Source organism: Triturus cristatus, chromosome 9 (assembly GCF_964204655.1).
Source record: "Triturus cristatus chromosome 9, aTriCri1.1, whole genome shotgun sequence".
Taxonomy (NCBI): Eukaryota; Metazoa; Chordata; class Amphibia; order Caudata; family Salamandridae; genus Triturus; species Triturus cristatus.
In genome coordinates, this window is record NC_140592.1 from 83,478,467 (window position 1) to 83,501,430 (window position 22,964).

A 22,964-nucleotide genomic window follows, 5' to 3' on the forward strand; every position below is an offset into this window, starting at 1 on the left:
GGGCATTTGTGTACATGCATATACTCTGTGCTCTAAGGTGTGCTCTCTAGAATACGGACGGATATCCTTCAGTATTTCTTTATCGGAAAAATAATTCAGGCACTATTATCATACCTTTTCACTGAAAGAAGTAGGTTCTCTTCCTCCTGCAATATAAAGATTCACACAGATGCAAATATGGCAGTACTGTGAACTCTGAGAAAGAACGCTGAAAAAGACCACCTACCACTGTAATTTCTTAACAAGTAACCAAGTCATATCAATAGCTGCTCGATCTCCAGCAGAAATAAAATTAAAAGAATACACGCAAGAAAAATAAAGAACACTGGCGAAGGAGCAGACGTGAGGTGGGAATTTTAGTTAATCGGGGCAAACACCATGAGAGGAGACAATCTAGCATCACAAAACTAATGCAACACAACTAATGCATGTTGTACCTAATAAACGAAAACAGACAAATCAGCACGTGTTCAAAAACAGCCAATATAGCATTCCTTACATCAGGACGGTGAGGTGAATAGGGAACTTTGTAATATAGGTAATGCGGGAAGTCATGGCAATAGAAAATATAATGGTATTAAAAGACATACATTAATAATTTAACATAAGGAGAGAATGTAGACCTGAAAAAGACTGGCAAGATTAAAAAGCATGTCCAGAGATTCTTCTTGTAAGGATGGAGAAGGCAAACTTGGCTTTCCCTTGGGGGCTGGCAGTGGGAATGATTTCAGACTTTATCCAACATAAAAAACAAAGCAGCATGCCAATTATTAAAAGTGATCTATTGAACCTGTGCAGAAGGTGAAAACCATTCCAAGCATGCAAACCAAATGGAAGACGCCGTGCTGGAGAACCATTTTCTGTTTCCTCAGGACATGGACAACCAGAATAAGTTTTTCTAAATGAATGGATATACAGGGTACTGCTTGGTAAAGGCAACATAACAAGTAAACAAACATTACCACAGTTGGACGCTCCTGTGCTAGTTTCAATTTAATGTTACTCTTGCTCACACGTTTTACCAGGAAAAACAATTGCAACTGCAATCAACAGAGACGTAGAGAAATAAATTAGGTAAAATCCCTAAAATCCAACAGGAATTATCACCAATCAACTATTTAATTGGGATCCATTATAAAACATCAGACCTTATGTCAATCATAAGATTTATTAAGAGTTGGGAATCCGCAAGTTATTAATTCCCAACTGGTGGCATACATGATAGAACAATAAAAATGAACACAAGGAACATGTCCGCAGAACATTGAGCAGTTCATATTTTTGTTTGCTCCCTGGCAACCAAAAAAAACATTCATTTTTTCTTCCCTTTCTTCACCATGCCATCCTCACGACTGCGTTTGGCCTTCTTTGGTGTCTTGGAAGGACGTTTGGCCCATTCCTCGTCACTGGAGTCGCTGGATACGGAGGAAGACCCTGATGAGGGAGCCACGTCAGCAGTTATCCGTACACCGCTGGCTGTGGGAAATGGGATCGCGCTTTCTAAAGTCTCTGCGATGCGCTGCAGACTGAGGCTCTGGGAGGCATTTTCCCTGACCAACTCACCAGTTAAGCCCAGTGAGCGACGTATGTACAGGCGGTTAAATTTCACAAGGTTGGCTAAATGCCGCTCCATTCTCCTCAAATGTTCATTGATATTCTTCACTACTGACAGCTGTTTTTGCTCAGTCTTTAAAATTGCACCTTCTACAGTCTTGCAATTTACTTCTAGGCCTGCCAATGTGCTCCCTGGAGAGGGAGTTAAATGAAGTCCGCTGGGGCCAGCGCCATTGTAAGAATGCGCTGAAGACTGCCCAAAGTCCAAGTCTTCACTGTCTCCATCAGTGTCAGTCAAAAGATGCTCCAAATATTCATCGCTGGCATCTTCATACCCAGATAATGTGTCTTCACCACCACCACCCGTCAGGTCGTCTCTGGACTGTCGTTCTAAACAAAAAGGTAAACGTTACGAACACTTGATATGTATTATAGCACATCATAAATCCTAACCGTTTGAGAACAGATTAATTTATTAACATCCACAGGTGGCTGTATGTAAACTGTTTATGTAGCCATCTGCAAACTTAACACTAACTCTGCATTGTAAATGCTGGTAACCTTTATCCATCTCCTTTACAAGAGCATATTGGTAACTGATTGATCTAGCATTGCACAAGATATTAAGAGAAATGTATTCCTTTGATGGCAGGAGGATGGAGACACATACCGATCAACTTTGTAACTGATGACCATGGTTAGCCCCACAAAGCCCAATGACAATCCAGTTATCAAGAGCCCTGAATGTACTAGAATGGCAGCTAGCAGCCCATCTAGAGGCACGGTTCAGATGAACAAGTCTCTTACCTTCAGTAACTTCTTATCTGGTAGACACTATCTAGCCACAGATTCCTTACCTTAGAATTATCCCCAGGCATCAGACTGGATCTGTAAATATTTCATGAGCAGTCCCACAGCGTGCCGGTAAGTGGCATTATCTGTGTCAGAAATGTAGTAAGTGGTGCCTATATAGGCACCACCCCAATGCGCTAACGTCAGTTTCTTTTTTGCGACTTTTCACACCAGGAGCGTGGAGCCATAAAGAACACGGATCACTAGTGTTGGAAAACTAGGGCCCTGAAAGTGAAACCACTTTGACCCTCAAAATCTGTTTGCGGGTAGGATGGGTAGGTCAGTAAGAAATTTTCAGCTAGATAGACTCTCTACCAGATATGGGGTTACCGAATGTAACAAACATGTCCATCTGATAGAATAGATATCCAAGCAAAAGCTCCCTTAATGTGGGTCTGCGAAAAAGACTCATTAAAAAGTCCTGCAGGACCGAACAGGCAAAGTGCCAGTCATGATGGACGCGACTGCCCGGGCAGTTGTTGCCTGGCAGATGTCTAGGACTGGACAGGAAATCTGCGTGCCAACGCAGTGGTCGTAGCCTTAGCTCTGGCACAATGAGGACGCAAACAGTCAGACGATTTTAATGCAGAGCAGGATCCATCAGGAGATCAGTTCCTAAGCAGCGGACAAAGATGACAATAGAGTTGGTCATCCACACAGAACTCTTTTGTGCAATCATGGTAGAACGACAACGCTCTTTTTGGGTCCAGTCAGAGTTGCTCCTCTTCCTTAGAGGGATGCGGCAGAGCATTAAAAAGATAGGCAGGGTGATGTACTGGCCAACAAGAAAGGGACTGACAACTTTCAGCAGAAAAAAAGCTCTAGTGTGAAGAACCAGCTTTTATAGGAAGATGGTTAGGTATGGAGGCTTAGATGACCAGGCCTGGAGCTCACTCACGCTCCAGGCAGACGTTATCGCCACAAGGAAGGCTGTCTTGATGGTAAGGAGACAGAACAGTTGTGCAATGGCTCAAAAGGAGCGCACATAAGAAATGGGAGTATTAGATTGAGGTCCCACTGGGGCGCGAGAAAAAGAGAAGGCGGAAATATATGAAGACCTTTCAAAAATCACGTTTACAACAGGGATGGCTGATCTGGCAACCATAGAACGACTGAGATGGCAGAAAGATAGCCCTTTAAGGTGCCCAAAGCAGACCCCAATTGGCAAGAGAAAGGAGGAATACAAGGACCTGAGAAAGGGGAGCAAAAAGGAGTCAACTTGCTTTTCTGTACACATTGCCACAAACTTGCTCCAGTGAGAGGCGTACAACGTCTTGGCGGAGGGGCACCTGGCTGTAGCTGCTGAGGTGGACTGGCCCAACCTCTGGCAGTCCGACGCACGTAGGCTGGCGGTACGAAGTCCTCAGCCACGCAACCGATGGGTAGCTTGCGTGCCATGGTAGCTTGGCAGGTAAAGACGTAGCTGGGAGACCCTTCCATTGGCATGAAAGGCAGACTGGGGTTGGCGGGGGCCATGGAAAGGAGCAAGGACCTGGCCGTAGCTCTGCTATCCTTAAAGAGCACCAGTGCCGAGTCCACCTTGTCTTCGCAGAGACGGCAGCCATCAAAGAGCATGTCCGTAAGTACTAAGCCAGGCGTCGCATCGTAAGGCCATCAACGATGAAACCACTCTGCCTAGCAAGTCCGTCATGTCCAGCCCACAACTGCTCGTAAACTTGGCTGCATCTCTCCAGTATGCCATAGCTTGGAAGAGTATGCTCAGACCTCATCCGGGACCATGGGCAACACCTGCGCAACCGAATCAGACATCCGCGCACTGGGGTGGCGCCTATATAGGCACCACGCATGTCACATCTGGTGCAAACGATGCCATGCAGAGCTGAACGATACCACCTACTAGCGCACAGGAGTGCTACTCACAAAACATTTCTGGATCCGATGCGTCTCCTGGGGATAATTCTAAGGTAAGACATCGGTGGATAGAGGTTCCTATCAGATTTACTCCACCCCCAGCTGAGAGACTTCAGTCATTCTTTACCTATTTTGCCACTGAATTGATAGGTGGAGTCTATCTGCTGAATTTGCATTACTAAGACACCTTGGACACACAATGTGCATATTAAACACATGCGGTCCCGTTTCTATCAGTATTGGTAGCTGTGCACAGGAAGAATGGGATCCAGCAATATCTTCACAATCGTAGAAGCATTTTCCCAGGTAGACCTGCAGCAGACACGTTTATGTGCACCTGCACTCCTCCTGCAGACCTACAGTTCATGCTGTAACAGTCCTCCTGACAAAGCTTCTTTCTCCAGCACACATTTGTGTGCATTTGTAGAGACCCCAAAAGGAATCCATTTTGTATGAGTTGCCTTGGGGTGAAACACCTGGTTCTGATGGTCTGCCATCTGAATTTCATTATGCCTATATGGGAACCCTGGCGGACAAGCTGCTGGAGGTGTCTGGAGAAGCTAGGGAGTGGGGGAACTGCCGCAGTGATTACGTGAGGCAATCATAGTAATGATTCTAAAGTCAGATCTAGATTCAGCACAACCGGGGGCTTATCAGCCATTATCCATGATGAACGATGATGTGAAAGTGCTGGCTAAATTAGAGAACAGACTGAAAGGGGTGTGTGCTCCTTGGTGCATGAGGATCAATGTGGGATTATTCCCACAAGTAGCACCCTCATGAGAATCCAAAGGCTTACACGCATATTATGCATTCTGTTCAGAGAACAGAGGCAGAGGTTGCATTAGTAGTGTTGAACATCGAAAAGGAGTCGACACGGAGTGCTGGGATTACGTGCAAGCAATTCATACCAAATTAGGCTTCGGCTCAAAGTTTTTAGGGTGGGTCAAACGGTTATATACGGTGTCAGTGGCTCGGGACTGTATACAGAGAATATACCACAAAGAAATAGGGCATGGAGCGGGCTACCAATCAGGGTTGACCCCTCTCACATCCCTTGTTTACTGTAACCATAGACCTGTGACGGAACATCTGCGTGTCGCACTGGGAGAGTGGCGGATCAAGTATATACAGTCTCACTGTAAGCAGATGATGCGCTCCTGTATGTCCCAAAAAACCGGAGGTGGCGATGCAGACTGTTGAAGGAGTTGGGGAAATTCAGGAGCGTTTTCTGCCTTAAAGTCAACCGTGACAAGTCACTGGCCTTCCCGCTAGCTGGGCTGGAGAGCAGGTCACGAGAGTCGCTCCCGTCACTCTCGTTGAGGTGGGAGATGGACAGGTTCCGCTATCCAGGCATACAAGTAGCTCACACCGCATATAATCAATATGAGTTTAACAAGTGGCGGTTGATCTCGGGCCAGCAGGGGTTGGTGATAGCAATCAGACAGACCCTGGCAGGACTCATGAGCTCTTGGAAACCAGGAGAAGGGTGTGTGAGGTCTGGAATAGGCTTGATAGATTTTGGATATGCCCCAGGCGTCCCATACGCTAGAGGTAGATTTAGATATGGGGTCTCCCCTGTATCTGGTATCCCTGCTGTATGCAGCCCTAAAACAGGACAGGCAAAAAATAGCTCTCTGAACGAAGAGCAAATGGGAAGCGGATTATAGCAGGGCCCGTGACGGACAAGGCATGAGAGAGAGCGTGCACACTGGTCAAGGGAGTTTCCTGTAATGCCCCCTTTAAGCTAGCATACTTTCATGTCCTACACAGAGCTTTCCTTTCGCCGATCAGACTGATAAGGCTATATCAAGAAAAGTCAGAAAGATGCCCTAGTTGCATTTGGGGCAGATTTCACACACATGGTCTGGCATTGCCAGCACTTATATGCATACCGAGGAGCGGTGGTACACACTCCAGAGTGCTATTCACATGTAACTTGAGCATAGCATGAGGCACAGTCTACTGAATCTCTTTGCTTGTCCCCAGACGAGGCATATGTAGGACCACTGGGGCTGGTCCCTGCAAAGCGCAGAATTGCAATAAAATGGTTTCTCTCCGGTGGCCCCCACGCTGTGGCAATGGATGAGGGATATAGAAAAATGGGCACATGCGGAGGAACGCCGTATGCAGGGGGGTGAGGATGGATGACAGGGTGGAGGAAGACTGCGAGATGTGGGCTGAAATTATAAAGAAGATAATGCACACTGAGGAGAGGCACACAGGGTGTCATGGCCACTGAAAATTGTTGAGCTTTTTCCTTCTATTGGGCCCACTACTGCCACAGACTCTGAATGTTCCGTTGAAAACTAAGTATCTGCTATACAAAAACCAAACATCGAACCGATAACACTCCTGAACGTTCACCTTTAAATATTTTGTAAAGATCCTAGGCAGCCATCGGGATGTGGAGAGATTTCCTCTTCTATGAATCTGATAAGTTACAATGTTCGCATTCATGCTCTGCCACTCAATAGTTCTATTCTGTACTAAGATTACATTTTCTTTCCAGAAGTTTACACAGAAAATCACAGAGCATTTGACTAAATTGTCATCGTGTAAAATAAAAGGATTCAGTCTTGAGTCTATCCTTTCCCAGGATCAAATTCAGGACTATTACAACTCTTAACACCACATAAATGTTGTTCCTGTTTCAAAGCTCCCATACATCGTACTCCACAGCTCTCGAGTGCAATGCTTCAACCCTTTACTTTCCTCACTTAGCTCAACCAGAACTGCAAAATGCTCAACAAAAAATAAACTACAAAACCATACATTTCACAATTCCTTGATCATCAAGTGGTTAATGCCTCCTTGAAGAAGCTAAGGCATCAGCTACATGCAAGGCCCATTTCAGAGATATTCCGGAAGCATACAGCACACCAGATAACAGCCATAAACTCAGCAAAGCATGGCATGGCTCACCACAATTCACTGACTCCTTACAACAACAATGTTCATAGAGACCAAAGAAAATTTTAGAAAGACCCTCCTGTATCTTGAGATGCACGACAGCACCAAAGAGGAGCTTATGCTGTACACACATCATCTACACTATGCTTTATCCACTCCCTTTCTGCTTCCTACCCTTCATCAGCGCAAAGCCACTTCACTCACCAGCTTGAAAACATATATGCCTATTCTGCTGCAAAACGTTTACCTTTATTGACGGTACCTCTCGTCACAGCCTGAGACGTAATTAACAAGTTGCTTACCTTTGGTATCGCCTTATCTGGAAGAGACTATCTAGCCGCAGATTCCTAACCTTTGAATCTTCTTCAGACTGGATCCGGATTTGTTTCCGGAGAGGTATCCCTGCGTGCCTGTAGGTGGCGTTGTTCAGCTGAGTGTGGCATCTTCAGGGCCAGAAGGGACGTTCGCGGTGCCTATATAAGCATCACCCAGGCACACTGATATCAGTTACTTTTCAGGCCTTTCCACGCCAGAAGCGCAGAGCCACGAAGTACACTGGTGTGGAAAAACTAGGGACCTGAAAGGGGAACGACCCTATCCCTAGAAACCAGTTAGCAGAGCGGGGTGGATCAGTAAGGAATCTGTGGCTAGACAGTCTCTACCAGATAAGGCGTTACTGAAGGTAAATAACTTGGTCATCTGATAAGAGACTTCTAGCCACCGATTCCTTACCTTTGAATAGATACCCAAGCAATACCTCCGCAGAGGTAGGTCTGCGGACCAATTTCACACGAGGAAGTCTCCGGCAGAACAAAATGAGCAAAGCTCCAGTCTCTACCGATCAGACTGTCTGGAAACCAGTGCTTTGTGAATGTATGCACGGAGGCCCACGTTGCTGCCTAGCAGATAGATATCCAGGACCGAAACTCTGCGAGCTAACCGTAATTGCAGCTTTTGCTCAGGTAGAGGGAGCACGCTAACCCTCAGGGGGGTTCATTTTTAGCCAATGCGTAGACGATTCAGAGGATGATTCATTGGGAGATGGTCCTTTTCTGTACAGCCCATCCCTTCTTAGCCCAGACATGGCCAAGATAAGTTGGTCATCCACCTGGAATCGCAGTGTGCGATCAAGGTAGAATGACAACGCTCTTTTTGGGTCCAAATAGTGGAGCGAGTCACTTTTCTTAGAGGGGTGAGGCATTTTTTTTTTTACATTTGAAAAGTTTTATATAGCACTGGCTAGAGCTGGCGGTATCAGAGCGCTTTACATGAGGACAAGAATTGTTTCAGGGCATGCACCCTCACGCTGACCCACCCCTGTTTGCGCCCCCACGCTGAGCCGCGGCACTGGCGCGTGGACTTACATGTGAGGATCATGGTCTCCTGCTTCTCCCGGCACATGGCCGCTCAGTGCGCTCTTCTGGTCCGTACGGGAGGGGGGGGGGGGGGGGGGGAGTCGACGGACGGTTGGGTGGGGGGGGAAAGAAGGAAGGATCGGGCGGTGAGACACCAGGTGTCTCACCGCCCGATCCTCGGGTCCCTCAATTCCCCACTGGCAGTGCCTCTGAGTACGGGTAATCCTTCTCTGAAGACACAGTAATTTCTCTTGGATAGCACAAGGTGCCGGACCCCGCTGAGGCGCTATGCCTGGGTCCCCAATTCCCGCTGCTCCATCAGGCTCTGCGCTCCCCTTCACGAGTTGACTTCAAGCTATTCTTGCCAAAAGGGTGCTGGGTGTGCCTTTTTCCCCCCTGAGCTCCCGCTGTACCAGAGATCAGCTCCGCTACTGCCTGCGAGGATAACACCTCATTAGAGACGCGCCCCGGCCATCAGCTTAACCCGGCCGTTAGTAAAGAAGGATCTGGCGCGTCTCACTCACCGGGTTACTCGAGTCAGAAACGCTGGTCAGTCTCGGTATCTGCACACTCCCTTCATGGCAGTATACGCACCTTCCTTGTGGCGATGCCCGGGAACAGCTCTTCGATATATTCCGACGCAGGACCCCTCCGTCCTCCACCGCCTCGATAAACTTCAACAGCAGCCCCACATTGCAGAGCTCCAACACCTGTGCCTTCTGGGATCGTGGGGGGCTCGCTCACACAAAATTGCCCTCCCGTCAGGATTCACTAGCCGCTCGCGCCACCACCTGTGCTGCCGTCGCGGGGCTCCGCCTTGCTGGGATCTCGCTAGAGGGGCGGCTACGGTACCATCTTGCTTCTGAGGCACTGCGATGCCAGGCAGCATAAAAAGTAGGAAGAGTGATGGATTGGCCTACATGACATGGAGTGGCCACTTTCGTAAGAAAGGAGCTCTTGCACCAAGCACCAGCTTCACTGGGAAGATGTTAAGATAAGGAGGCTTGGATGACAAGGCGTGAAGCTCACTGACCCTCCGGGCACATGTTATTGCAACCAGGAATGCAGTCTTGATGGTAAGGAGCCTTAGTGGACAATTGTGCAGAGTCTCACAAGGAGTGCACATAAGGAAAGGGAGGACAAGGATGAAGTCCCACTGAGGCATAACAAAAGGAGAAGGTGGTAACAAATGTTGTATACCTTTCAGAAACCCATTTACAATAGGGGATTTGAAGAGGGATGGCTAAAAATGCAACAGCAGAAAAGCCGAAATGGTGGAGAGATAGCCCTTCAGAGTGCCCAGAGCAGAGCCCTGCTGGGCAAGGAAAAGGATGAACAAGAACCTGAGAAAGGAGGGAAGAAAGGGGATCAATTTGTCTTTCTGTACACCATGCCACAAATGTTGCCCAATGGCAGGCATAAACAGTCTTGGTGGAGGGACGCCTGGCTGCCAAAATAACACAGCCTTTAGGCAGAAGGTCGAAAGCTGTCAACTGTCACCGCTCAATCTCCACGCAGGAAGGGGGATCGTTGACAGGTTCAAGTAGAGAACTCACCGCTGCTGCGGTTACAGAAGATCCATCCGATGGGGCAGCCTGATTGGACGACCAACGGCCAACAAATCAGGATTTCACACTCTTCATGCCCAGTCCGGAGCCAAAAGGATAACTTGAGCCCAGTTGTTCCTGATCTTCTTGAGAAGTCCGGACAGTCGTGGTATGGGCGGAAAGGCATATAGGAGGCCTAAGCTCCACTCAAGAGAAAAAGGCTTCAAACAAGAGCCGCCTTGGCATTGCGCATTCTTGTCAGTGGCAAACAGATCTAGCCAAGACTCTTCCCACTGCTGAAAGACTGTGCACCACCTCTAGATGGCGATGCCATTCGTGATCCGGTAGAAATCTTTGGCTGAGTTTGTCCGTTCTGGCATTCAGAGAACCCGCCAGATGTTGAACCACCAGCGATGTGCCCTGCCATTTCAGACATGTCCAGAGATGCAGGGCCTCTTGACAAAGGGTCCATAGCCCTATACCGCCTAGTTTGTTGCAGTCCCACATGGCAGTTGTCCGTGAACACCTGCACCAGCCTACCTGGAATGCAAATCACATCAACCTGTTGGAGCTCCGAGCGATCCGGAGTCCAGATTCCACCAGAGACCAGAGTCCTCGGTCTCCACCTCTCCTAGATGGCCGTCTTGTACCAGGAGTGATTCATCCACTACCATGGAATCCAATTAGGAAAGTGAGAGAGATCTGCTGCTAACCCAATCAAGGTTTGTTAAAACTACCACCCCTGATCTCCACATATGAGCTGCAACCACTGCCATCACCTTGGTGAACACCCGAGGGGTGCTGGTGAGGGCAAAAGGTGAGCACAGTGAACTGAAAGTGTGTGTGGCCCCATCGTGAACCACAGGTAACACTTGTGGGCCGTCAAGACGGGAATGTGAAAATAAGCGTCCTGCAAGTCCAATGCTAACATCTAGTTTACTGGGTCCAGGACAGATAGAACCTGAACCTAGTTGAGGGAGCACAGGTCTAGAATAGGACGGAGGCTTCCGTCCTTGGGAATTAGCGGGAATAATACCACGACCCACTTCTGGTGTCGGCACTCGTTCTATGGGTACATTGGCCAAAAGAGCAGTCACTTGCTGTCAGAAACATGACAGGTGGGCCTCCGGCAGCTTGTTGTAAGTAGGTGCCATCGTGGGAGGAGTACTCTTGAAGGGGAGGGAGCAGCCCCTTCGGACAATCTGCAAAACACGCGTGTCTGAGGTTATGGACGGCCAGCAGGGCAGGTGATGAAGAATACTGCCACCAATTGGGTGCCCACCATGGTAAATCGCAGACTACGAATGTTGCGGCTGCTAGGGGGAGGGGGGGGGGGTGAAATGGACTGACCCCAGACTGCTGCCCACCTGATCCGCGGGGCTGGTAGAAACCGCATCGACAACTACGAAGGGGCTGGAAAGGTTGTGCAATTTGGTGGCTGGGTGGGTAAGAATGTCGCTGTACACCCCTTCCGTGGCCGCGAAAGGCAAATTGAGGAGGACATGGGGCCATAGAAAGGCCCAAGGACATGGCCATAGCCCTGCTGTCTGTCCTTAAAGAGTCCTGAAGAGATGGGAGCCATTAAAGGGCATGTCCATGAGTAATGTCTGGGCATCCCCAGAAAAGCCAGTAGTCATCAACCAGGAGTGGGGTGTCTCAGGGCCACGGTCGATGAAACCGCTGTGCCTAGTGAGTCTATGGTGTCTAGTCCACAGCAAATGGTGAATTTTGTGGTATCGCTCCCATCTGCAACATCCTGCGAGAGCACGGTCCGGGCTTCTTCAGAAACAGTTGGCAGAACCTGCGCAATGGTGTCCCATAGAGCATGGGAATAGCGGACCAAAAGGCCTTTGGTTGTCACCAACCACAATGCCAAGCTGGCGGAAGAAAACATTTTCTTGCCTAAATTGTTCTGCGTCTTGCATTACCGATCCGGCATGGCGGTTGGGAACGTGCCAGGATTTACATGTGAAGTTGAGGCTTGGACCACCAAGCTCTCCAGGGAGGAGTGTAGGGTGAGGAAGTTTAGATCCACTGGAACGGAGCATGGCGGCAGGGAATCGCCTTGTTCATAGGAGCTCCTGTACTGAGCTTGGACCAAGTCCCAAGCAGGATGTCAGCAAGTGCCTCATTGAATGGTAGAAGCAGTTCGGATGGAGACACTAACGGCTGAAGCACTTCGGTCAAGACATTACTCCTGACTGCCACCATGGAAAAACTAAGGTCCAGGACCTCAGCAGCTCTCCGCACAACCATTGCCAATGAAGCTTCCTCCTCAGTAGCCACAGTTTGGGGAAAAAAACATACCAGTATCTGGAGAAGTGTCCAGTCCACTGGCGTCACCTCGATCCTCACACCAGTCCATTTGGTCTTCATAAGGCTGGCATGTTTCAGGGTCCAGCGATACCTTCCATTCCTCCCAGAGTACTAGCCCATATGAAGAGGGCTCAGGTCAGGACAGCATGGGTCCAGTAGGTGCCGGATGATGCTCATCCAGCTCTGAGTCGGGGATGAGGATGGCGCCAGCGGTGCTGGGAGTTTCTGCCTTGGGACCAGTGCCAAGGAAGGTTGGGATGCCCGAGTTGATCCAGAAGGGGCCCCTCCTGAACCCACGTGGCCCGAAGGCACATCAGCAGGAACAACCCACCCAAGTAGGAGGTGCATGGACTCAAAACTGAGTTGAGCGGGGGTCACTCAGGGAGGTGTAGAGCCGGCTCAAGCATTTGCTCAACAGTGGAGCCAGGCCTCGAGTGGTGTCGCTCCTTCGCCTCATCAACCGACGGACGATTCGAAGAGGACTTTTATGGGACTTTGACTTACCGGAGTGGCTCGACTATTTGAAGCTCAAACGATGACTTCAGGCTCTGCAACCGTTCCTGGGACCTTCCTCTCTACTAAGGTATTGATCATCGAGCCGACAGGAGCTTGAGGGATCGCTCCCTCTAGGCCTTCGGGTGTGTTGCGTAGCAGTCGGGAGAGGCCTTTGGGTCATGGTCCTTCAAGGCACGAGAGGTAAACAAGGTGCTGGTCCATCACCAACATCTGCTGGTGACAGGCGCCACAGGGCTTATAGCCGGCCTTCTTTGATGCATTTCCTGCCACAGCAGGAGATTAGACCTAAAAAAGACTCGACCAAACTTTGAGAAAACCTCGTCAAAAAATGACTAAGGGGTAGCACTTCCTGAAACTGCGTTCACTGGCGCGGAAAGAAAAGGAGGATGTCAGCACGCCTGGGTGGCACCAAAACATGCACCGCAAACGTCACTTCCAGTGCAGACTGCGCCAACAAAGCCACACAGAGCCTAACGATGCCACCAACAGGAACGCAGGGATACTGCTCCACAAATACATTCCAGATCCAGTCGGACGCCTGGGGATAATTCAAAGGTAAGGAATCTGCGGCTAGACATCTCGATCAGATTTGGGTTATTTGATTTTCTGATCAAAGCTGAACCTGGCTAAGCAATGCACTGCAAGTACTATGGATCTTGCACATTTGTAAGCTTGTTCATGCTATACATTTATGCACTTGTGGGAGAGATGCAAGCACATGAAAACTTTAAAATAAATTCTTCGAGGAAAGAACACACCAAGAAAGACATGGGCAGAGAAAGAAAAGAGACAATGAATGAATTGAAAACAGACCAAAGAAAGTGCAAACTGAAGTGATGCAATTTGGAAAGAAGAAAAGTACGGAATCTGCACTCCCAAATTGGAAACTAGCTCCAATTCAAGTGAGAGATTAACAAACTGCACTACAGAGGTTCACTTTTAGGCTCACTGAACAGCATACCAAGGACAGACCTTCAATTTGAACCCGTGTCAGGAAAAGGAGAAAAGGACATGGTACTTACTTATAATGTTAGTTCTCCAGCCTAGCAATCTCCTCTTGATTTGCATGCTGTCTGCACATTTCTAATGTCAAAAGCCCTTATGTGCCATGCTGTCATCTAGGACTATTAAAAAGAAATAGGAACTGCAGAGTTGGGGCACTGTAGGGCCTCATTGTAAATCACTGCCGGTTAATAAAATTGAGGCTAAATAAATCAGAGTAAATAGGTTTAAATTTTTATTGGATTTGCCAATTGTTTATCTAAAGCCATGTGAGTAAGTACACCTGGCCAATGTATCGGCAACGTGAAAAAAAAACAAACAATGAGCTAAGAGTAGCATGTAAACAGAAATCTAAGAAGTGATGGGGGAACATAACAGAATGACAGGCAAAGCAGAAAATTCGGATTAACAGGAATCAGTAAACTAAAATTAGAATAATAAAATAGACCATAAAAGATTTCTTTATCAAAGAGCATAGAGGGATGAAGATGGTTTCTAGAGGACCAAAAGGTGTAAAACAAGTTCCAGGAATGGAAAGGACATATTCAAAAGTGAGCAGAAGTGGTAAAGTAGGTAGGTGCATGACTTTGAAAAAGGTCTACATTGGCGCATGACCCAGCTTAAAAGAAACTAACAAAAAAAAAAGCCATTCCTGAAAGGGCTTTATTTTAAAAAAATGGAAAATAAGAAAGTTTCCCAATAAAAAAGACCAAATTGAGAGGGTAAAAATAAGGGAGAAGAAGAGGACAAGCAATAATGTAATCCTCAAAATACAAGAAAGGCCACAGTCAGTGGCAAACGACTGGCCAGTCTGAGCCTTAGATGAGCAAATGCCCGAGCTAAGCAGCTCTACACAGTAAACACACTAAATAAGCTGTCACAAGCCTGTTGCTTTCAATGAGCTATGTAACATCACAAAATATGGCTGAACAACCTACTACCCATTCATCATCTAGCCAAATGAGCTTGGCACTGCTCCGAACCCAACTAGGATTATGAAAGCCAACTTCTCTTTCATGTCTGCAGTGAATAATACAGTGGTTTTCGTATTGGACAGCTGGCTGCAATTTACAGGAAATAGGGTACACCATACAAGATATAGATCGGGTAAAGCTTCACACTTTTATTACCTCACTCCAAAACCCCCCAGAGCCTCCCACCTTTGCTACGCACGGCACTACAGTGTTGGAAAGCGACGCTACAGTATGCGCAGTTATATCCTACATATGCCGGTAATATTCCACTACTGGGGATACCATGGATGGTTTGAAGGGTAACAAAACGCAGTATTGTACCCTGGCTAGTTGAGGGGATCAGCATGGTGTCGGATTTATTTAATAACGGGACACTCATGGACCACGACAATTTCGTGAGAGAAACGGGGGCACCTGACCATTTATACTTATTGCACGCCGCACCATTACAATATATTAAGACACACTGGGCTCCGCAACGACAAGAACCTCCCACACAAACTCGTTAAAACATTATACTACATGGGCAGAGGTAGACACCTCATCAAGTGGCTCTATGTGGGGATACACGCGCATGCGGCGGTCGAACTTAGTGCATTGAGTCATACCTGGGAGGAGGACTTGGGACGGGAACTAGATGATAGGGAATGGGCAAACATCATGGAACATCCCAAGAAAGTATCCAGAAATGCGAAATTCAAATTCATACAGACAATGTTACTAAACAGAGCCTATCCCCCCCCCCCCCCCCCAGAGATTAGATAAAATGTTCCCGCAGACACATCTCTGCCCCAGGTGCCAGCTGGACGGCACTGACTTATCACACATGCTGTGGGCATGCCCTCACCTACGAGGGTTCTGAGGCTCGTTTAGGCGACACATACGGGTGGCCACACAAAGAGCCAGACAACACTATGGAGGAATGTATCTTAGGCTTGCACAAGATCTCGTCCAAACACAAAGTACAATGCAAATTTGCGAAACGAGCCATCACGATGCGATGGAAATCAAAGAAACCGCCCACAGATCATGCTCGGCATATCGAACTAATAAGCTGGGGCAGTGCCGAAAGTGCGGGTGGAAACTAAAGGTGTATGTAAAATTCCAATAGCTATGGAATGGGACATTATGTTAGAAGCCATGAAAACACTGGATTTCGGCTCTAGTGACACCCCTGTTGATTAATAAATGCATAATTGTGATACTGGAAACACCCAACACGAACGAAATGTATGCATGGGTAAGACGGGACAGACTTATTAGGTGCAGATGTTGTAGTCATCCTAGTTGTAAATATAGGGCTGTGCATTGCTGGTCCGGGCCATAAACCTGAAGTTATATAAATATATGTGGTTTTCTCTTCCGCAGGATTTGAGGGTGGAGGGTGGGGGTGGGGGGGGGGGGATGAGAGAGGATGGCAGAAAGGGAGTGGGACAACTGCGACGGCAAGTCAAATATGTACTAACATTATGTGATAATCAATCTCACCTCCTGTATGAACCACTGGAATTTTTTCTTTGTAGCTGCAACAGGTCATGTACCTAACGTGCCAATTTCAACGCAAAAATGAAAAACTTCATAAAGTCTTTTTAAAAAAAAAAATGTCTGCAGTGAATAAAATTGCAAGTGGCTTATTTTACAAGCAGAGCCATCACGTTTTCTTTTATCTAAATGGATCATGGATGGTACAAGCCATCCATTTATGCCATTTGTTATCTTTTTCATCTGTTTTCAAAACGGATATTTGTTTGCACTATTAGAAGGGATTTATTTGTTATTTACAAGCAAACACTGGTTTGCGCGACATGTTTTGTTTTATATGTTAGCACCGTTTATGTTTTTTAAATTATTGGATTCGATTTTGTTAAGATGAATCACATATTCTTGTTTTAAGTGTTTAAAGAGGAGAATGATTTTTTTAAAATTCATTTACTCAGCTCGAAGAACTGTGTGGAATGAAACATATTGGCTGACCTATTTAAGATAATTTGTGGCTATTTTATGAACGATAAATGAAAATTATATTTCTGGAATAAAGAAGCATCATTGCTCAATTAAATAAAAAAATAGTGGAAGCCGTCATCAACCAAGTACTTTTCAATCGAGATTATGCCAATGCAATTTACATCAAAACCTACCATCAAGCGAGTCAGAAACTACAGAGAATCCAGAAGGCAAGCAATTCCTTAACCTCAATATAGACTCACATTTAACCAGTCCTCAGTTTACAGACTTCCAGCCTGCAGACAGATACGACAGTTTTAAAGTTATGTTCATAGCTCAAAAGGAGCCTCAGAGCTCTAGATCCATATTCTTTCAGCATAAACGACCTACGTATCAAACCAGAGCTCTCAAATATAAGTTGGCCCTACTCTTAACCATTACATCCTGCATTGGTGAGACCTCCTTTTTATAGTTCAGATGGCTAAGATCTCGAACTCTAATTCCTGGTAGAATAGAACCATTTAAAATACGGAAACATGTTAAGAATCAGGCTCATCCCACATAATTAAAACTGTGACTGAGCCAAATCCAATATAGAACAGCAGGTATATGCACAATTGAATGTTACTACTCCTCAACACCTCATGCACAAACACACTGATGTCACAGCGCTGTGTTTAGACCATATCCCCACACAACACACACTTCCCATATAGTCCTCACTACAACCAACATCTTTTTCAACCAGGCATTCCAAAAGTGCTCCCAAGAAACTGAGGGAAAGGAGAGCACCATGTAGCCCTGCCACAGGTAAATAAATGCACTAGTTAATTTCTGCTGTAGCAACTGGAACAAAGAAGCTGAACACTTAAGTCAATGTGAAAACCCCACCTGCGGGATTGCATTTCAACAGCAAAGCTTTCCGCCAACAAGATGAAGGCACAGGTTTCAAGTCTTAATCTGCGGTATCTAGTTAAGGCGAGGTATCCTGTAGAGGAAGCCTCAATTTCCAGTGTTTTGATTGACACTGTAAAATGCAAGGCCAGTCTCTGCAGCAAGCGAGAGCTGGTTTGCACTGCTCTAATCAGGAGAAGAAGTCTGCCTGCCATAAGTTTCCTATTTTTCACCAATTCCAACACAGTTGAAAGAGTACAGCTCCACAGGATTCTGGCACAAAATTAGAACACTGAATTACTTCATCTTGCCAAACAAAAAGCAAACATAAAACAGTGTAAAAGGTTTAAAAAAAATAAAACACTTAAAATTAAGACAAGATAACATAACACAGTACTGCACTGACTTTCTACATGAAGCACTGAAGTACCCAGGACGTACATGAGTTGAACTTAATCACCATGCTAACTAAATAACTGCATTCTACAAGCCATGTGTGCTATATTTTGACCAACCAGCTATTATAACAGTAGGTAACACGGGCCTATGGGATGGGCGGGCGTTGGGAGGGAATCCAGAACATACCAAGGAATCTACATTTCTAATCTCTCATCCAATATATATGTACAGACTGTGTGGAGGGGAAATGGGGCGGAACTATCAATACACAATAACGAAAGCAGAAAAGGAAGGGTTTAGAGATTGGCATCCCTCTAAATGCCTTGAAGTTGCCTCTAAGTAAGAGTGGTCTTTGAATGCTCTACAAAGACTGGAGAAACATCTGAAATATCATTCTGGAAGTGATGAGAAGACTAGCATGGGGCTTATTTTTCTGCACAAGGAGGATCACTGAGGAATGAACATACTAGGACATCCGTAGACCTTTGATGGTGATCGCAGAAAGGGTGATTGCTGAATAGGCACTCAAATTCTTGCCATCTCCCTATACGTCAATTTACAGCAAGCATCAATTTAAATCAGCAAGGCAATCTGACAAGTAGGATGCTGGAGGGTACATGTCTACTGGGTATTGGTTGGGGTGGTTTGTACTTTGAATGAATTAAGTAGTTAGTAATTTGTAACAATTTCGAATCAGTGAGGAAGGTAGGCTGTTTAAACTAGTGTAGAAATTGTCCCAGAGAAAAGATTACCAGAACCCCCACCCCCAACATCTGAGAAGCTTTTCAACGTATATGCAATGCCCAGAGGATTCATATTAGTTAGAATAGAGACACCAGAGTCCTCAGAATGCCCCATCCCTTTGAATAATGCCGGATTGTGAGTGAATACAACAAAGGTTTCGTAGGGATATTTGTGAGCAACAGTAGCAAAAGCTGTAGGAGAAACCTGCCAAAGAGTGTGGTGTGGACAACATTGAAAAACTGCATATAAACACATGTCCAACTTATCGATGACCCTTCCAAAACTTCTGGAAGCTCACTAAAGCAAGACAAGGGTGTTTGAAGGACGTACAGGGTTGGATCTGCTCTCTCTCAAGGTCCTTTTAGCTTATTTAATGATAAAACTCATTGTTTTACTAGTGTCCTGATGCCGGTGCATAGCTTAAAGAGCCAGTGAGGCAAAAAAGCGGGATATCATGTGTGTAGGTTATCTGACCTACTAGTGCTTGAATTTGAAATACTAAGCAAATACTTTCCGGAAAATAAGATTTGTAAAGCTATTTCTGAAGATGCCTTACCCCCTTCTGTAAACTGTTTGGCAAAATATGGGCTGGTTTTTCTTTTCTCCACTTGCGCTTGTGGTATTAAATCTACGAAGACAGTGGAACAAAAAAAAAACCATTAATAAATTAAATGGGCAACATCTCATGAAAGTACAGACTAGGCTCACTAAGACAGAATTATTGTGTTTAGCTTGTAGTAATATTCTACAGAGAAGAGAAAATTACATGTACATCAGGTTCACAAGCACACCATGTTTCTTCTGTGGAAGAGAGAGAGTATATGTGCAACATGCTGCCTACTTCTATAATAGTCTTCATAATTGTTCAGACATGGAGATAAATCTTCACGTAAATCTTAGTAGTGATATATGATGTTTTGCTCTGTATTGATCAGCAGTTGCATAAAGTACATAAATAAAATAATATCCACTTGGGTAGCATTTACAGGCATGGGTGATACAATGATGTATGGATAGATGGATGAGCACAGCCAATAGCAGAAAGTTCATTACTAACCTACCAATGATACATTAATAAGCATGGCACTAGGACTACTGCAATTTCCAGGGATTCAAGTGGGACTAAAAGATCTGGGTAAGGAAGAAAAAATGGGGACATCGGTAACATTAGTACTCAATACACATCAAGTGAGCTTTTACAATGGTCTTGAATAAGCAGTGGAGGGGAAAGCTCCTAGGATCCCATGGACTGATTACCAGAGAGGGTGGATTCGAAGAGACTGCAAAACCGGAATATGGATACAGCGCATGACGGCTTGAGGGCAGTAAACGAGTTGACTGACAGTTAAGATTCCGCCTAGAGAGGTTTCTTTGCTGGAAGAATGGAGCAGCGCTGGAGATAACTTATTTTTTTGAAATTCTTTCTATTGAACAAATACTTGTTAATACACTTTAGTCATACAAAATAATTTGGCAAATGTGAGTGAGAGTATCAGGTTCATCGCTCATAATCAATATAGTCAGTCCATTATAGTATAGTGTCACTGTGTTCAATCCCTACGACAGTCCATTATGAAACTCCATACAACTATCCCCCGTGTAGCATCATCCACCGAGTAAACATTTTAGAGCTGGCTTTTAATACCAGTTTATCATTTAAATATGAATGTATATTTAGTGCACAGCCCAACAACCTAATTTGTCTTTCAACATAAAAAGGAGTCCCTTCTTCACCAGTACCAACCATCAAGGAACAGGTCAATACAGGAAACTCGGACAAATGAACCCAAAAATACTAAAATTCCTACAATTGAGATTAACTGCATAACTACCATGTCTAAAGCTGAGCAGGCTTAATGCACAGAGTCAACATTCATTCATCTTCGCATTGTCACATGTCAGTCTGTATCCAAATGACTACACTTCAACTGCCAAAAAAAAAAAAAAAAAACAGCGAACACTGGCAACTGTAATGTCCCTCCCCACTAGCACAAAATGCTTAGTACTTTCTAACTTTCTATATATCAAAATATTGCATTGACAATCATCTGCTTATCTTTAAGCTAGATGTGCATTCCTTTCTGAAAGATGGCTGCAGCAGACACCAATCTAAATACAAACACTAGAAAGTCCCCTTTGGAGCCCTAGAAATCGTAATCTTTCAATACTTATTGATATGTGGCACAATTATTAGAGAAAATGTTTGTATTGCCTATAGTAGCAGGGATCTCTTGGACTTTTGAAAGAAAAAAAATAAAGCTTAATTTCTATAACATAAGCCTGTTTTAAAGATTGAAGGTTGGCATATATTTTCCATTCACCTGATTTTGCTTTTACAATGCCCAGAAGTGTAACCGACTGGAATGGTAACACTTCCTACTATCACCAAACAAAACCTTCACAACATGCTCACTCACATAATGAGCTAATGATCTGCAGAAAGGCCCAAATGAATCTCTAAATACTTGACAACACTATCCAAGCGCTTGTTGATTTTTCCATGGAATGTACATTATCTATTGATTTTACGATAATACCACGGATAACCTTCAATAAATATATATCTACATATTTGTGTCTGTAATTGCAAAGAAACACTTGAAAAATTACAAAACAACCACATTGCATCTGCACACATGGAAAAGCAGGAACAGCTCTCTGTTCTCAAGCAACTTTTTCTGTTCTGACACTAAATAGTCACAAAACAGATTAACAATAGCAAAGTTGTGGGCCAACAAAACTGTTGGGTTGGTGAGCAGAAATAAAAGCAGCAAGAAAGAGGGTCTGTTACAAAACCTATAAAGCACTTAGAGACCTGGTACTAAGCAATGGATTAACTGATGTCTGGAATACATTTTATTACAATGACCCCGGATATACTTTTTTTTCTACTCCTCATCAAAAATTTGTCCGTTTAGATTATTTTTTTGTATCATCATTTTTTTTGGAGAAAATTCGCATCGAGATACTACCACAAGTCATTTCAGATCATAATCCTATAATTGCTGAGATGCAATTTCCTACTGACCGCCTTAATTCTATCAGATCCTGGTCATTTCAAAGAAATTTATTACTAGATGAAGAATACCTTCAATTTATGGTTAATATAATTAAAGATTATTTTCTGATAAATAACGATACTGCCTCTCCGCAAGTAGTTTGGGACTCTTTCAAATCTATTATACGTGGCGAGACAATCAGTTTTGCAAACTATAAGAGGAAAAAAAAACCAAGTAGATTTTAGGGACAGGCTAAATAAGATAAGGCGGGTGGAGATGGAATTATCTACCGCATGTAAAAACAATGCTAATATAGAGGATGTACAAACACGTTTAACTATTGAACGTTCAGGTCTTCGTATACATATTGCTGAAGAAGTAGCTGCAAAATTTAAACAATATAAAACAGAACGTTACGAATTCAGTGAACGTACGGGAAAAATTCTAGCTCAGCGTTTACGACAAAAATCTTCTTTTAATGAAATACATTGTGTCAAAGATATAAATGGGGTCCTTCACGAAAGCAGGGAAGGAATATTAGAGGCATTTCAGGGCTTCTATAAGATGTTGTATAATGATTTTAACAATGAAACTGACAAGACCCTCGATCCCAAAGATTATTTACAAAATATTAACCAACTTTCTCTGTGTACAGACGATGTAGATTTATTTTCTAGATTAATAAGTTGGGAGGAGATTGAAAGGGCTATCATGAGTCTCGCAGCTGGTAAAGCTATGGGGCCCGATCAGATCCCTCTGGAATTTTATCGGACATTTAGATTCTTGCTGAAACCAGAGTTGCTTAAAATTTTTAATGCAGCATTTCAAGAGAAAGCTCCTGATTCCTGGTCTACAGCTACCATAGTTGTGTTTGTTAAAAAGAATAAGGACCCAAAGGAAGTAGGCTCGTATTGTCCTATCTCTCTGATTACAGCTGATAGCAAGATATTTTCTAAAATTCTTGCAAATAGACTAAACGAAGTCATGCCGGGCCTGGTTTCTAATATCCAGCACGGGTTTATCAAATACAGGGACACTACAGATCACGTTAAACGTGTTATCGCAATGCTGGATTGGGCCCAA

General features: G+C 44.9%; 1 protein-coding gene across 3 annotated transcripts in view; it reads right to left on the reverse strand.

Moving 5' to 3' along the window:
- Window positions 1-970: 970 nt before the first annotated feature.
- Window positions 971-22,964, reverse strand: part of LOC146797446 (uncharacterized) — a 163,794-nt gene continuing 141,800 nt past the window's right edge. For 2 of the 3 annotated variants that reach the window (XM_085624464.1, XM_085624465.1), the window contains 2 exons: window positions 19,439-19,510; window positions 971-1,944 (listed from right to left, as the gene is read on the reverse strand). In XM_085624464.1, coding sequence (XP_085480590.1) covers window positions 1,313-1,944; window positions 19,439-19,510 — 704 coding nt within the window. In that variant the 3' untranslated portion in view covers window positions 971-1,312. The remainder of the gene's footprint in view (window positions 1,945-19,438; window positions 19,511-22,964) is intronic. The other variant, XM_085624466.1, reaches the window with a different exon arrangement.